Source organism: Gymnogyps californianus, chromosome 2 (assembly GCF_018139145.2).
Source record: "Gymnogyps californianus isolate 813 chromosome 2, ASM1813914v2, whole genome shotgun sequence".
NCBI lineage: Eukaryota > Metazoa > Chordata > Aves > Accipitriformes > Cathartidae > Gymnogyps > Gymnogyps californianus.
Genome location: NC_059472.1, coordinates 51471326 through 51488816, shown reverse-complemented (window position 1 = coordinate 51488816; position 17491 = coordinate 51471326). Strand labels below are relative to the sequence as shown.

The 17491-nt window shown below is 42.8% G+C and overlaps 1 protein-coding gene across 1 annotated transcript in view; it reads left to right on the top strand.

Annotated features, from left to right (window-relative positions):
• CABLES1 (Cdk5 and Abl enzyme substrate 1) overlaps nucleotides 1–17491 on the top strand; it is a 75910-nt gene that overhangs the window by 44867 nt on the left and 13552 nt on the right. The window contains exons 4-7 of the mRNA XM_050891034.1: nucleotides 2724–2801; nucleotides 13167–13266; nucleotides 14782–14938; nucleotides 15734–15837. Of these exons, the coding sequence (XP_050746991.1) occupies nucleotides 2724–2801; nucleotides 13167–13266; nucleotides 14782–14938; nucleotides 15734–15837 (439 nt within the window). The remainder of the gene's footprint in view (nucleotides 1–2723; nucleotides 2802–13166; nucleotides 13267–14781; nucleotides 14939–15733; nucleotides 15838–17491) is intronic.

Sequence of the window (17491 nt, the reverse complement as noted above, 5' to 3'; positions counted from 1 at the left end):
TAAAGCTGTTTTGCACCAGCCCCCTCCAGCAGCTCTGCAGATGAGATTTTGTGGCATCCTGGCAGTGGAGGCCATGGGCTCCTCTCCTGCTCTGCCTGGGAGATCTTTATGTAAAGAGGGTCCCCTGTTTATGGAAAGAGGGGCAATACTTGGGTCCCAAGGGAAAGAAATCTGAAAAAACTAGAGGCTGGGCTTGTGCTTTTTTTTTCCTTTCTGGTCTGATTCCTTCTGATACAGCAAGTTTTCTGTGGGAACTTCCCACTGTTGTCTCTGCTTGTGGACATGGAAGCACCAGTTTGTTTTTCTTTAAGTATTAAGAGTTGGGGTTTTTTTAGGGAGGTGTAGGGTGTTGGTGGAAGAGCTGTATTTCCAGAAGCAACCAGAGGGAGTGGGGGGAATACGCTTAGTGGGTACCATGGTTTTCCAAATTCAAAGATGCTTTCTGATGTCAGCCTCAAAATCTGTGCCAAGTTTCATACATCAGCAAACAAGGCTTCCAGTGAACAAGCAAGCTGTTGTGAGTAGCAACCATTCAGCAATAAGCAGTGGCAAGCACAAAATTAATCATATGCCAAGTTTTTTTGCTTGTGGATTGCCTTTCTCAAATGTGAAAAATGATTTCCCACTGCTCTATAATTTACTGCTGCACCATGAGACCATCTTACAGGATCTGAGATACCATAGGCAAGGGGTGTTATAGTATTCAGAAAAACAATGAAATCATACTTTATCTGCTGCAGGAGAACTTCCTAATGCTGTATGCATGTTTATTATTAGAAACCCTCCTTTATTAAAGGGTAAATACCACTTTGCTTTTCAACATGCTTTTAAGGAAGAAAACAGGGTTGCTATAACAGAATGATCCAGGAGAAGGAAAATTGATCATTCTGCATTTTTCCAAGCATTACATGCAGCAGCTCTCTTCGAGTTCTAAACCTTTTCCAAGAACAATGACTAAGCTGGTCCCTTAAGGAAATAGTGTTTTAGTAACAGCGTAACTGGTACGAGATTTATAGATGCATGTGACGGTTTTCGGACAGTAAAGAACAAAATAGCTTGCTAGGGTTTGTTGTCCAACTTTGACCAGTGTAGGACAAAGGATGAAAAATTTGGGTGAAATCCTCACATACAGATCTGTGGCACACGTCAGAAGAGTCAATGTTGGAGAGCAGAGCAAGGAAGTGCAATACCCCTGACAACTAACCTAGCAGTAGGTCCTAGCATTTGGAGCACAAGTGGAGATTTTTAGAAAGGTAAAACATGAGTAAATTCTAACACTAATGTTTTAGAGGAATTTGAGGGGATGCAGCCTGTTGGCCAACTTTAGAGGGAAGAAGGGTCTTTTTAGTGTACGTTGTACAATTGTACAATTGTCGGTGTCCTGAAGGTAATAAGGAAAGACGGTATATTTATAAACAATCAGTTATTTATTGGCTTTTTATATCGTACATCTTGATCAAGCTTCCTTTGGCTTCTTGCCAATCTGCATCTCCCAAAACTATAATAATGTAGCTATTGGCAGTCCACGCAGTTTTATGGAAAGTGGGTCTTGACCTCAGGATGGTTTTGATGTGCAATGGTATATCAGAGCTTGATGGTTAAAGGTAATAGTGTGGCCGTAAAACAGATAGGTTGCTCTAAGGTAGTTGATTTAATGCCCCACAGTGACTTTGCAGATGATGCGAGGATTTGGAGACTGGTTAAAAATACAAGATGTTTGCTGTAAGAGTGGCCTGGATTCTGAGATAAGCTCTGTGCAGGCAGATAACATATGCTTTCATGTAGCCAAGTCTTGAGCTACCTGCCTAGAAGGAATGAAGGCAAGCCATGCTTACAGGAGGGATTCAGCCCTGACAGTTAGTGACTGAGATAGACGTGGTGCTGGAGGAGAAGGGGTGAAGAGCTGTGGGATCAGTAATGCCTGAGTGTCAATGCAACATCATAACCAAGAGGGCTGATATGATTACCGAGTGCAGAGGCTCGTGGGTCATCAGGGCTAGACACTGATCTTGAAGGTAAGACTGAAAGATGTGATGTTTATATCTGCCATCTGTGGAACTGCTGAGGCCAGTGATGCTGCCCAGAGACCAAGAAGGGCAATGGGGAAAACTGGAGAAGACTGAAGGAGGAACCTGGAAAACAGTGAAAGGACCTGAAAGCTTATGATAATAGCAAACTGACTTCATCCATAAATCAGTCTATTTCAGGAACAGGAAGCTGAAAATCAAGGGAGTCCTTGGTTTGGCAGAGAAAAGTCATGACCAGCAGCTGGAAATTCTTGTCTGATAAATGCAGACTCCAAGTCAGCCACAGAGTTGTGGTGTGTATCACCTGGGTTGCTGCTGGATTTGTCTGTTTAGTTTCAGCCATAGTGGTGAGTTGTCAGAATGGCTCCTTTCACTAGGACTCCTTTCACTAGAAAAACATGTATCCTGGATTCCAAGTAATGTATTCAAGGTAGTCTTCCTAGAAAGCCTGTAGAGGGGATGGGACTCCACTACTCATTCGCTGTGTAATGTATGGCACAGGCTTCAGCACTTCTGTAAAGACTCAGTAGTGCGATACCCTTCTACCTGTGAGATAAAAAAGAGGAGGGAGAAATCATCCGTGATGGAAGTTTTATGATTACGAATTCCTCAACGGTAACATCTGTTGCTTTGCTTATTGTGGTGGGATTTTTAAATTTTAGTCTTTGATTTCTTTTATTTTCTTTTATATTTTAGAATAGTCCTTATCAGCAGCAGAAGATCCTTCTGTAGCATATTTTCAGTGCTGCCATATCGAGACTGTACCCAAGTCGGGTATGTATATTTATACATGTACTACATAGTCTTTCTGGGCCTGCATGTAGACCTGATGACGGACGACAGCATGATGGAGGCTAATGCTTTTACATATCTGCTCTGAGAAGAGATAAATGCACTTGGATATATTTGCCTTGTGGAACATTACCAGGTTAAAACTACAGCTCTCAGTCCCCAGTTTATTTATGTGTTGTGGTATCTTTGATTATTAAACTGGAGAAAACTACCCCCCTGAAATCAATGTTCTTGAAAAATGCACTGTTTTTATTGTTTCTTCTGACTTCACTCATCTTTGACAAAAAAAGTACTCTAGACAGCACAACTTTTATTTTATAAGCAGTCTTAGCTTTCTCATTCTCCCACGCAAACATGGTACTACTGTATCTAGATTTCCAGAACTATAGAGAAATATTTGAATTTGAACATAATACCTTTTTATTGTACATTTAGCCATTAGTCAGATCATTCAGTCAGTGAAAACAGACTATTTTGGCCATAATACCATACAGGTTCTTAGCTGGTGTAAGCAACGTCTGTGGAGCTGCCTTGCATCCCTCGCCGTGCTGAGACACTAGACCTCTGATAGAAAAGTTTATTCGGATTGAAGCAGTCCTCCAAAGACTGAGAAAGCTTTTTGCCCTTGCACTGAAACTGCGTAAGTGGAAGAAACTGGATTTGGCTAGGAGATTTTTGTGTGGCAGGCTCTGGAGCACGGCTTGCTGGGTGCCTTCAGAGGCGCGACACAAGGCTGGGAAGGGCAGTGCTGGTCGGCGGCAGCTCCATGCCCCTGGGGCAGAGTAAAGTGTGGCCACCGTGGCCGCTCGCCGGAGAGCTGAGAGCTGCCTGTAGTTGGGGTCGGCTCAGTGCCTGCAGAGCACAAAATTTGCGAGAAATACTCAGCTGATACACTGAGGTGGGTTGAAAGACCCACACATCATCTAGAGTCAAATTTATCCAGTGCATAAAGGATGACTTTGGCTCGTATTTTTCAGCCATCTATTTAATTCCAGAGAATGATTTGCCACAAGCTGCTTGTGCATCAGTAATTCAAAACAAAGGGAGATTATTTTTAAAGCACAAAGGAAAGGAGGCACCTTTGTAGGAGAGTTGACTTGCTCTCCTGTCTCTTACAGTAAATTTTTTCCCTTAATTAAACTGGGATGACCCATCGGGCAAATTCTGGACAGACTGGCAGCTTTGTTTGTTCTTCTTGAGTACACTGTCATTCATTTATGGTCATTGCCCTGTGGAAATTGCCTCTTTATTGAAAATTGAATGTATTTTGAAATGCTGATGGCTGGTTATACCTTCTAAATTACAGCAGTAATGAGCCCAGCTGCAAACCTAAATATTATTTCAGCGTGTAATGTCTTGTGCCATGCTTGCGCAGCAAGAAGGGCATGGAATGAGAAGGTAGCAAGTGCCAGTACAAAACAATCCAGCCCTGTTCCCTTTGCTAAAAAGCCAAGATGAAAAAAAAAATGCCCTCTGTCTTTCTTCCAGAGCATCAGAGGAAGAGAGAAACAATTCAATGTCACCTCCTTCCAGGAACAGCTGGTGCAAAGAACAGATGAGGCAGTATAGCATAAACTGTAGCCACTCTGTTCAGGCTGCACAGTGCTTGCTTACTTCATTGCACATTTTGGATGTGTGGTAGGAGCAGGGAAGAGACACTGGTACCCTTTTGAAGTACTGTAGTGGCAGCATCCTTTAGCTTTGCTTTCTCTGAATCTCTGGATTGCTGATGTCTGTCCCTGGGCAAGATGTCCTATCTGGTTTATGTTCTGCAAACATTACTGAATAGTTTACAAAAAGAAACAAATCGTTGCAGGGAACCATGGGCACACCTGCAATTAGACTGGAGTAAGTCCTGGTAGGACCGGGAGAGTGGGGTGGACGTGCATGCAGGGGGGACTATTCCATGTGAGAGGAGCGCATGGTGGAGCTGCTGCTGCTTCTCCACCTCTGCTCCGACTCGCAGGCACTGTGGTCAGCGAGGAAATCTCCAGGCACAGCTGTGTTTTGGGGAGGCCGCCAGCCCCTGTTGTATTGTAGGCAGCACAGAAGAGCTCTACTGTATTGATGCTGGCAGCTAAACTGCACTAACAGATCCATTTTAAAAACCTGTCTGAAAGGCAGTTCCTGCAGTCACAGCTAAACTCTACGTACTTGGCCAGGGTGGATGGGACAGCATCACCCCTTACCAATGAGGTGCAAGCAATGTACTGTGGACTGTGGCCCTTGCTTGCCCACCCTCCATGCTGAGGTCAAGCTACAATAGCAAGAACCCTCCCCAAACCCCCAAACTGTGTTTTTACGTAGTTGTACAAATACAGATGGAGGGCTGGGGAGTGCGGGGAGGAGAGCCATGGAAGTACATGAGAGGATGAAGTTTGAGCTGTCCCCTGGAATATGTTTCCCAAATCCCGCTCCCTGGCAGCCGGGCAGCTGCCAGCTCACCGGAGTGTGGCTGGCAGGAGGCTTTTGAAGGGAAACGTACTCCAGAGCAGCACAGAGGCTGCCAGTGATGAATGGTGGGTTTTTCTATCTGTGGTTTCAGAAGGCCGATCTGGTGGTACTTGCTGGGGCTGAGAAGGAAGGACACCATGTGCCGGGGAAATTACTTTCTCTAGTTTTCTCTGTTACGCTGAAGAGAAGCGAAAAGTACAAAGCAGAGAGTGACATGGTGGGGAGAAAAAAGTCATGAACAGAAGTAATCACTAGAATTTTCTGTCCTCAAAATTTTGTCCGTACCTGGTATCTGATGAAAACCTAATGCTTTAGCTTATAGTGCTGTTGTGCAAGGGAAAAGGGGAGAATTAAAACTAAATTGACAAAGGTTTTGAGGTGCATTATCTCCTGCTGGAGTCACTGAGAGGCAGGTACTTTTGTGGATCTGGGCCATAAATTCTCTCCAGGTCTGGCTACATTAAGATTGCTGGCATCTTTGCTGGTGGCGTGAAGACAGGCACAGCTTCACCTGTTTCCATGGTCAAGAGTAGGGTAATGGGGAGGACCAGAGCTTGCTTTTCTTCCCCCATCTAGGCCAGCAGAGCAGCTATGAGAGCAGACATAGCCAGGTGAAAGCAATGTAAAGAAGGCTGTACTCGTAGTTAGGAGCTGAAAGAGGCGCTGAGCATCTTGCCTGCTAGCTTCCCTTGGCACCCAGCGTCCTGTGGTGTTACAGCCCAAAGTCATCAGACCCTACGCAGGGTTTAGTGGTGCCTAAAGGCAGTGATGAGAGGGTTGCCCTGTACTGAGAGCCCTGTAACAGTGTTACTGCCTCTGTTATTAAATTAACAGACACACACATAAACTCTCGTTATCATTGCAGGCTGATCTGCAGAGGCAGGTAGCACCTACAGGATCCAGCAACACTGATAATGTTGTCTGAATGCTTGGCTTTGATTATGTTTTTATGAAATACAAAGTCATTGTGTGATGCTCAGGTTAGAGGCGAGGCAATTCAAGTGCTAGTGGTGGTAGTGCAGGATCGGTTGTGCAGTTGCTACTCTTTTTTTCAAATGTATTGGAAATCTTCATGGCTAAAGGGTATTCATGATCTGAATTTCTCTGCTGAACAAAATCTTGGTCACCTGTGAAACATGCATGCTGTTACCACACAGAGATTTTGCAGTAAAGTTTACAAACAAAACACATGCATGAGGAGATGCAGCAGTGACTACTGAACCTTTTTTACCATTGTGGAGAGATACTTGTGCTTTATAAAAATTGTTTCTCCTCCTTTCTCACCATTCACTGATGTTATACTATGGATCATGTTGACACCCCAGTATTCTTTAATAATACTTACAAATTTGAAGCATCATATGTAATGTTATGCTAATACTATTCTTCAAGTTCCTCTTTCTTACTTAAATATAATACTCCAAAAGATGGAAGAGCTACTTTGGGAAGGGTATTGAAACTGGATTTCTGGCTCAGCATCCACTTTCTATCTTCCTTGCAGGAGATGAGAATTAATCCCCATCTAGATCTGCAGATGGGCAGAAAATGGGAGGTAATTACAGTTATCAGAGGTGCGCCTTGTGCAACCCCTGAGCTGCTGTGGCGCACACCTCCTTTGTAAAAGGTTGTCATGGTGGAAGCTCACAGCAAGTGGAGGTGAGCCTTGGTGCTGTTGCTCTTCCAGAATAGGGGGAGATGCCTCAGATCACTAGCAAATAGCTGCCCCATCACACACGCACTCAGCACATGCACCTACACATGCATGATGACCCTCAGAGGGGATTCGTGTCATGGCAGACCAAAGAGTGGAGCAGTTTGCAGATGGATTAAAAGAGACTTGAACGAATTATTCATTTGGAGATGGGCTCCAGATGGTTTGAGGTGGATTTCAGCCCTTTGAGACAGGAGCTGGGGATCAGACACAGCAGTTATTAGCCTTTTAGCCATTAGGCAGGTCATGCTCCAGGTGCTAGGGTCACTGCGCATGTCCCTGAAGAGTTATGGCCAGGCTCTCCCTTGCAGCCAGCACAGGGAACGTGCCTGCAGGTTTCAGTCCACCCCACTCCCCAACACGGGTCTGTGCAAGGGCTCTCTGTGGACCCTCCATGTGACCCCAGCCAGGATGGAGAAGGACCAGGTTCAGCTCTGCCTCCAGGTGGCTACCCTGAAAAAGGCAGATTTCCTGGGCAGGGGAAGAAGGGAACCCATTCTCCATCGCTTGCCTGCTCTTGGAGCTTCTGTAGGCATCACTTCCCCTTCAACCTCTGGCAGTCATCATGGATGTTGTCGGAGTTGCTTCATGTGGCCTGCAGGACATGGTGACCTTCAGAAAGGCTCTGCATATGCTTGCAGCCAACTGAGAGCAATCCAGTTCTCGTTAGTATTTTAAGGTGCCTAAGCATTTTCAAAAAGGCGATGGCAGTGTATGTCTGTCACTGTTAGGGGTGTTATAAAGGAGGAAGAAGGTATCATATTGTCTTTCCCCTCAGGAAGAGAAGGTAGTATAGTTAGTTAGGTTTATAGTTCTGTTGTGTTGTGGGGTTTTTTATTTGGCAGGTATCATTATGGTTCATAATTTAGAAACATGTTTTTGAAAAGGGACTTTTTAGGCTTGTTTTTGTTAATGGCAAAAACATTCACAGATTGAAATCATATCTGTTCTGATGGTATTTTATTTTGTGATGTTGTAAGAACCTTTTAAGAGCTTCCAAGTTCCTGTGAAGTCCTGCCCAGAAGATGAATCTAGAGGACCTGGGGGAGGAGGAGGAGAGCTGGCGGTGTCATGCGGATGTGGCACTGCCACATGGCTGGTCTTACATTCAGCTCTCAGCTGCTGGGCTCGCAGTGACTGATTGCCATTGGGGCTGGAGGTGATGAGCTACAGGACAGAAAATCCAGAGCATTAGATAGTGCATGTGCTTATAAAACCAGCCAATTCACCTCATCTTTTATTCTTCATGGCACTGAATTCATTAAGTGCTTAGAAACTTACCTGCAGCAGGCATAGCTGCTGAATATTGCTGTCTTGACAAGAATATAGGTATTCCTCTGACTAAACTTGCCTCCAGTTAAGGGAAATAATGCAATATGAGTAATTGAATGGATTGAAGCCCGGGAAACAGACCATTCTTCTGAAATAAAGCAGCAAGTCGTTAGATAAAAAGAATCTGTGTCCTTCTCAGAAATGCTACGAACTGGCTTCATCCAGTTTCTAAAGATAAATCACTGCTGAATTTAACTTTGAATGTAACTAAGTGCTGGCCAGAACACTGATGAGTTCAATGATGCTAAGAGCAAGAGGTTTTCAATACCATCACCCCAAAAAACATGTAGCCACAACAATCAATGAGTCCATAGGCCAGGCATTCCCAACGGCCTTTGTTACCTAAACTCTGAAATCTTTGTTTGTCTTCAGTGTTTAAACTGGGTAAGAAAGTCATATGCAAAATGAGGCAAAAAGAAGCATTTAGGTGAGGTTGTCTCACATGCCACACCCCTGCCATCAGTTATTTCACAGGTCAGGTAACAAGCATTGCAGTGAGCATGGAAAATGGGAATATTTACAGGAGAAATGAGAGCATCTAAATTGCCATAAGGGTAGCAGCAATAAGCATACAGCAAAGTGGGATACTCTGTTACGTCCTTCAGATTTGTTACCAAGTTCCTTGCTATTCTTCCCCAACAGGTTTTTGTATGCGAGGCAATTTTGATTAAGTAAGTCATCAATCTCAAGTGCTTTTCCTGAGCATTTATCATTCTGTAAGCCTGGGGAAGAATAACTGTCTGGTTTTTTAGTGATAATAGGGAAACTGAAATATCCCTGGTTTTCTTTACTGTTACCCATTTTCCCTGCTTTTCTCAAATTGAACAAAAAACCAAAAACAAGCGCATAATAGCTTTACAGAAGGACACATAAATCTGGGGTATTTTTTCCCACAACAGGACATTTCAAAACTAATCATCTCATGCATGAATTTTATAGAGCCAGTGTTGCTCATTTTTGTGAGTTGCCCTGTTCCCTTAGATTGAAATTAAGCAATGAATCTCCAAAAGCTAATAGGTTTAAATTTTGAACTTTTGCTCTGTGTTGGGCAAAACATCAGGACAAGAGCTGACGTGGGGACACCTGAATGTGTTTGGAGAGAGAAAAAGGATACTGGCCCATTAGAGCCATCTTTCCAGGAGTTTTTCCACCTTCTCTCCCTGTAAATTGCCACTGGAGTTGTTGTTCTAGCAACACTAATGGCAATTAGCATCTGAAAGCTCTGGATCAATTAAAGCAGGCAGTCTCAGGCAGCGGGAGATCTGCTGCTGGACTGGCTGGCAGCGTGTCTTTTCCAAAGCTGTCATTGTCCTTGTCCCTATAAACAGAGACGATAAGTAGAAATTATTTACCGTGACGGATAAGAACAGTATCTTTTCTTGATGTCTCATGAAGTGCCTTTGCTTTTAGAATAAATCTTAACAGTCAGGAATCACTAAGCATAAAATATAGACACAAAAGCTTACATCTCTAAATAACAATTTTCAAATTCCTTTTTGCAATAAGCAGAAGGCTTTTTCATGTATCTAGAAATCTATTTAATATTTAATGGACTCCTAAATTATTCACAGGTTAAAGTGTTCAACTGTTGCTGTCATTTAAAGAGCAAGTGCCCAGCAGGAGTCTTGGATGGGGCTTTGTAGATCACGTCAAAGCATAACGTTTGATTCATTAAAGAAATGTTATACTTCCAAAGGTAATAGCATCCAACTTATATTCTGTTAGTCCTGACCTGACTAGTAAAAGACACGGTGAGATTTCCTGTTTTGATTCTTATCTACCTGTTTAGTAAAACTTTTCACCATCCCACAACAAATTTGGGATCCCAAGTCACCTGGTACTGTTCCAAGAAAACCTGTGAACTCTGTTAGATGGAGAAACTTTCGGTTTTTTCTGCAGTCCTGGATAACTAAAACAATATGCTTAGTTTTGAGTGTAGTTTATAACACTGCTCAGCTTTCTGGAAATGGTATGCACAGATAGAATATCTGGAGCTTGACATTGATGTAGATCAGGGTAACTCCCCAAACTTTGTCAGAAACTGGGATCTAGTTTTTTGCCTCCTAAGGAAATGTCATCCCTGATCTTCTCATTTCCTCAAACTTTCTCTGCTCAAATAAAGTGAAAGTAGTAAAATTAAGTTCCCATGATTTATTTTTGCTTTTCTGTGTCTGCTCGAATCCCTTGAAAACTTTGTTAAAAAGCAGTTTTGGAAAATAAAACAGGAAAATCAAAGATGAGGAAGAGGAGGAAGGAAGTTTTCTTAGCTTAAAAGCCTCTTTGGCAAGGACCATGTTTCCTGCTCTGCATTTTGTAAGCACCCTTTACTACTGGATATTTGTTTGTGCAGTTCCTCAGTCCTGTCGGTAATCTAAATAACTTAAACACTGTGAAAGCTTGATTTTTTTTTTTTTTTTTTTTATATGAAGTGCCTATCCTCCATATGCCTCTGCCCCGTGGGGCCCATTGGCTGTGGTGCCATGTGAGGGGATGTGTCCTGAAGAACTTGGTGGCAGTGGTGGCAGCACTGGTGCGGTGGCTGTACCCAGACAACCGTCCTGACTGGTCCCCAGGCACGACTCACCCGTTTGGAGAGGGCAAAGCAGAGGCATCCCCCAGGTCTTTCCTAGCTGCTCTTGGCATTTTGGGGGTGTAGGGAGGAAGCAGCTGTGCTGGGGCTCCCCCAGCAGTAGGGCATTCATGAACTTTTTGTCTGTAATAGGAGGGAGGGAAAAAAGTCAAGGCTTGTCCTGCAAAAACTTGACTAGCTTGCTGTTGATCATAGTGATAGGGAACTCAAAAAAGATACAGTGAAGTCGCCCGGGAATTTCTTATTAGGTGTTCACCAAGATCTTTTACCAGTGAGAGGAGGATGTATATAAGCTAGGATGAGCCTTTCCATTTATACACTGATAAGAAACTGCACATTGTTTAGTACTGATTTTCCTCAAGAGAGGGAGTTTAATTCTCTGTTTTATGGACAGGTTTCTCGCTGAACAGTAATATTTTATTACTCTGTTTTACAACACAAGCAATCATATACTACCTAGAAATATAGAGCATATGTAGAGGAGGGGAAGACCCTAAGTAGCCCTTGCAAAACACCTAGGATGAGGAAGAATGACTGCAGTGTTGTTCACAGGGTCCTGAAGGTACAGTCTTCTTTAGAAACATCAGAAAGATGGGAAAATGGAGGCATTAATGTCCATCGATCTTCAGCTAATGTCCAGGAATCATTCCCATGTGTGCTCACACGTGCCAGCTGACCCTGCTCCCTGCTCCCAGAGCACTGATTTCTTTTCAGTCCCCAGAGCTGCTCTTTTTTTTTAAAGCTGCTGTGCTGACTCTTCAAAGGGTGCCAGATTTTCATTTGATGAATTACAGAATTACCTATCCTTGTCTGTTAATTGCATGGAGAAGTTTCTCCGTGACTTGTTTTCAAAGTCATAATGGCATTATTTCTTAGTCTATGTCTGTAAGGTTTTGAGTGGAAGGAAACTAACCTGTTCTGATATTATTTCAGGTAATTCAGATATTTGTTTTCATTTCTGGGTGTGGGGGCTCCCTCAGGTTGTATGTTTGTTTCATAGATAAGACCTGCTGAAATGGTTACTATTTGGCATTTATCTCTATGAGAAATAGTTCCTTTAAGCACATTCTGCGCAAGAGCGGAGAGGCTAATCCCATGCCTCTGACAGGGTTATTTTTACATAATTATTTGTCCAGCCCCCCAGTAACATGATATCAGGAAACAAGAACGATTATGTGACACTGAGCTAAGTGAACCCCAGTCAAGAAACTAAGAGGACTTTGTTGGGATTAGAAACTTGATACAGTCTTTTCCTTTGTCACAGAAGTATGTTTTCCAGCAGATAGACGTGTTGGATTTTTCCAGCAGTAAGGTACATGATTTATTGGGGACTCACCAATTGCTGTGTTTCAGAGAAATAAAATGAGTGACAGGTTGGAAAGGGAAGACAAAGAAACAGGGTGTGCAGAGACACAGTAGGAGATAGCCCAGCCCTGCAACTGGGTAAAGAGCCTGCAGGGCTTCTCCCTGCCTCAGTGGCAGCATCTCTCCCACACAGACTTTTAAGCACATACTTGGACCTCAGCGGAAATCAACCAGGAAAATATTGCAAGATAAGTACTCTAGAGTTGTATACAGCTGTCATTTATGGAGCACAAATTTGCTCGTAGTCTTTTTTACCTTCACTCACATTTTGATCGTGAGGCTAAAGCACGGGATACAGACTGGTTGTCTCAGGCATCTAATTTACCTCCAAGTGTAAGATGTCGATGGGTCAGTCCTTCTAAAGTAGATCCCCAAGTTTCCATCCCGAGGTGATGGAGAGATGGGTTTCTCCTGCCAGCCTCCAGCAGGAGGGTCGCTGGGCTTTGGACACTCTCCTGTGCTTGGAGGAGCAGAAATCCTTCCGGAGGCTTTCACAGGCAATTACCTCTGTCCAACGGCATAGGGGAACATGGGTATGTACTCTCTGCTGGATACGTGGCAGTCAAGTGTTGAAGCTAGATTGTTGGATCTCACCTGAAGTGTGTATGACTTCCAGTTCCTTCCCAGTGCCAGGTTCTGTCAGAGGCACCCAATAATGGGGAACCTTGCTCTGCACCATAGGTGGGGTATGAGGTGCAACCTGGAACAAAGTGGGGGTTTCTCCTGTGATGTATTTTAGACAACACACGTGCTGCCCATAGGAAAAGTTGTCTGGTCTGTGCTTTGCATTGGCATGTTTGGATTAATGCTGCTACCTTATTTCAGCATTGGGCGGTGGAAGGTGAACAAGGTGTGTGTATTAAGAGCTGTTTCTGCTCTGGTTTCTGTTTCCCAGGGATATGAAGCTGGACGGTGGACGCCAGTGCCATTCTACTGGAGTGTGTCTGAAAGAGATAATTGGTCTTGAAGGTGTGGAGCTTGGAGCGGATGGGAAGGTGGGGATGCTTCAGTTCCTGCTCCCTTAGATTTTATGTAATAAGGGAAAAATGGCTTAAGTAATAACAAGCACAAATATAAATTATAGCATGCAGTGTAACACAGTAGTTAAAGCACAGTATGTGCAAACTGTAAATAAGCTTAGCAGAAATTCAGGAGGACTGCCCAAGCTGTCAATGTAAACAGCTCTGTCTCCTTGAAGAAATTTGCCTCTGGCAACATCTGAGTCTGTAAGCATTACTGAATCACGCAGCCTTCCCCTGGCTCTAGCAGGAGGTATCACTGCAGAGTATGTTGTCAGGGGCTTGTAAATAATGTCTGGTGAGAGTTGTAAGCTGTAATTCTGTTTGCTCTCAATTTTATTTGATAAAATAAATTTTGCTTAACAGTACATTTTTCCAAAGAGCAGGAAGACAGTAGTACAAATCTGATGAGTATTTCAAAATCCAAGAGTGCATTCACTTGAACAGAATAAGCAATTATGAATCTTTAGGGAAAGTGATCTGTTTTAAACAAATGTATAGAGGAGAGATGATTTTAATCATAAATGAAAAGATTTTTTGCTGAAAGCCTGATTTACTTTTTACAGTTGAGTTTACCCAGTCTGCTGTCATATATGGATTTAAAGGCCCTAGGTCAATGCTGCTACACATGGTGTGCTCACCTAACCAGGTGTCAGGCCAGACCACAGGCTGTAAATTCCTGAGGACAATCTGTCTGCTTATAAATAAATGAAAGCTCACATGTTTTATTTGATACCTGTTCTGACCTCCTCGTAAACCAGTCTAGAGTCTGAGACTCATTTTTTTTCTTCAGTATAATGTTGTTTTTGGAAAACAAACCTACAAGAAGCAAGGTGTAGCCTATTCCTGGCCAAGGGTACAAGCAGAGAATCAGTACACTCTTAAAAATAATTTTATCACAAGTTATTCATTCTCATTTAGTCCATGTTGGGAGGTAGTAAACGATCTCCCACAACCATTGCTATAAACTGGAGCTTACTTACAACACCAATAAGATTCTGCCAGACAAAATCCTAAAGGAGAAAAATACCAGAGAAAGTGCTTAAGTTTAGCAACGTGCAAGTGATTTGCCTCTGGCAGCTCTGTGCTGAGGGACCCATATAGATGATGCTGTTTCAGTAAAGAAACAGCTGAAATCTGCTACAGAGAAGGCCCACTGAAAAAAACCCAACCACATGGACATATTTTTAAATCTGACCCTTGAGTAGGATTTTGTAAACCCAGTGTATTAGAGCTAGTGTGTGTGTGTTTGTGGTTTTGTTCTGTTGAAGAATTAATGCCTTTGCAAAAGCTTTTTTTTGCATGGATAAACTGACTGCACTGAAACAAATGTAGGTGACTGATGTTTATTCATCTGTGCCTAACTATTAAATCCAGAAAATCCTCCGCTAATTTGGCTTCCCTTGCTTCCAATTGGGATGCACCAAAGGCATTCCCTGCGGCCGAGCTGGGCTGAGAGTAACTGTCTGTCCATTCTGACTTTCTTTTTAGACGGTTTCTTATACACAGTTCCTATTTCCCACCAATGCTCTGGGAACTCGGAGAAACACAATAGACTCCACCTCATCCTTCTCCCAATTTCGCAATGCAAGCCATCGTAGCCTTTCTTTGGCGAGAGCTAACAGCACCCAGGGGAGCATTGATGCAGGTAACTTCTCAAGAAGCTTGTTTTAATATCCTTGCATAGCCTGGTGATAGGCAGTTATTGTGAAGGACGGACATATGTCATATTTCAGCCCCCTTTTTTGCTTAAATTAAGCAAAATATAGTCTGATGTTGTGAGTGAAACAGAGCTCGTTCCCTGTTTGTTTAGCAAAGCTGGCTTACGAATGATGGAAAGTTAAGTAAACAAGACTGCTGGTCGTATTGACAGCCCCTGATGGCACTCGGCATGCCTCCTCCTGTCACCGGCATTGTTTGTTCCTCCCACATCAGGCTTATCATTATCTTCCTTTGCTATGGAAAATTTACAGTGGCAACACGGTAGTCATAAGCTGAAGGTGTAAATCATACTTGTGACCTTTATTATGCTGGAAAGGGCTGTGTTTACAAAACCAGGCACAAAACATAAGCCAAAGCACTATATGCTTAAGATATTTTGGCATGTTAAATGAAACAAATCAAAACATCACATAAACAGATGAAAACTTGTTGCTGGGAATGAAAGTCATTGTGGAGCTTTATATAATTTTGGAGTTCTCTAAGCCCTAAATTCACATTTACCAGGTAATTCATAAGCTGTAGGTCCCCTATATCTTTGCAAATTGTATTAGTATTGAAATACTTAGAGTTTTCAAGATTTAGAGAAATCTTTCGACTCTTTCAAAAATCTTGCATGAAGATCATCTTGTGCATTATCTGTGAACTTGTTTGCCCCTTCTGTTAAGTCCAGACATTTCCTGATGTAATGAATTCCTTTCTTATATTTACCATTGTTTTATAGGTAGCGACCTGGGAGACTTTGTTGAATACGACCCAAATCTTTTAGATGATCCCCAATGGCCATGTGGCAAACATAAGCGGGTTTTAATATTTCCTTCATATATGGTAAGTGATACGCAGAATTAGGTGTAGCACAGATAAATTTTGGTAACAATATTTTGAAGGTTGAGGTTACATTTGGCCGTATTTTAAGAAGATTATTATTGTTTTTAAACTACTAATAACAGCTGTTTGGAATGCTTTGTTCTAAATGACAGTTACTTACCGGGACATGTAAAAGCAAACTCGTGGAGGTATTACAAAAGTAAAAGCTTTTATTACTGCTGTATTTCATAAATGCTATAGATGAAAGGCTTGTTCAAACAATGTGTTCATTCTCTCGCATTCAGAGGAGAATTTATACTTCCTCTAATTGGCATCTATTACAAAATAGGAGGATGCCCATTAGGGTTTTTCTGAAGTCATGAAGCTGCATTGTGTTTTGATGCTTATCATTCACTCCTCGGAACAGCACTTTCGTGTCTAGTAGAGCCTTTGTTTCCCAGGTATTTATTTCACCATGGGATAGTCCTTCCTTTAATTGCAGCAATTACAAGCAAGCCTGTGTATTTTTCACTATATCCAAACCCGTAACAATACAGACGCGTGATTGTTCCTTGATCTGTGCTCTAACTCAGTGGTTTCTCTGGTGAGAGACTTCTGTAGCCCTTTTTTGGTTGCACCAAGTCTGTAGACTTTGGTGTGCTATTTTGGCAGGACTGTTGCAAGATGCAGTGCCATCGTATGCATGTGAGCACGTATCTGTCTGAATTATACATCCAAAGTAGTAGTAGGCAGCAGGGAAAAGCTTTTTTTTTCCCCCCAAAGTGGTGACCTAGTATTCTTATCTATATGCAAATAGGATAGGATTTGAAACACTGAGGTCTAAAGTGTCGTCCATGTCCTCACTTAACTTGGAACAGAAGATATTATTTAAGAACCTGCTAATACATGTAAAGAAACGGTCTTTGTAGGTTCTCTTCTGCCCCCCACCCTGGTCTTTATTTGATAATAGGGCTCTTGGGTGCTCCTTGTTCAAAATAAATGGATTTTAAGTGTTTCATGTAGATTGAAGCTTATGTCCTTGCTGGCAGGAGTGTTCTGCCTGTTGCATAGAGAGCGCTTAATTGAGCTCTGAGGCTGTGTTTTTGCTAAATTTTCAAATGGTAAGTCCAGTATGTCCTCTGCTTGCTTTCAGCCAGTTTTACTTTTAGGGTTGGCAAGTTATTTTTTGGCTGCCAACCCATAAAGTGTCAACCTGTTATGGCAGCTACATCTGGGTGGGAAAATATTTGTTAGGTTTTGATATGGTTACTGTCATGGACAGGGAACTGTCTTCCCTCAAAGAGAAAGATGTTGTTAACCGGCATCCAAAGTGAACATAGCGTTAGCAGTCATGGTTGTGTTTCTAACCTTCCTCAGGCTGCGAATGTGCGCCAGGCAATCTGAGTCCTCTAGGATCACCTGAGATCTTTGATCCCTTTTCAGCTTGGTGTTGAGATGGACATGGCTAGGTGAATCAAAGCAGGGCAGCCAGGATAGCATCCTGCAGGGGAGTTCTCCGCCCAGGAGTGGGTGTTTGATGCCCTTCTTTTCCATATGCTGGTTAACCACAGCATTTTGAGGTCTGTATTTGTACTTTTATTGCAAAAAGGACCTGACTGGGGATTTCCACTGTGACAGAGGTATGACTAGACACTTTAAAGGTGAAAAATGGACT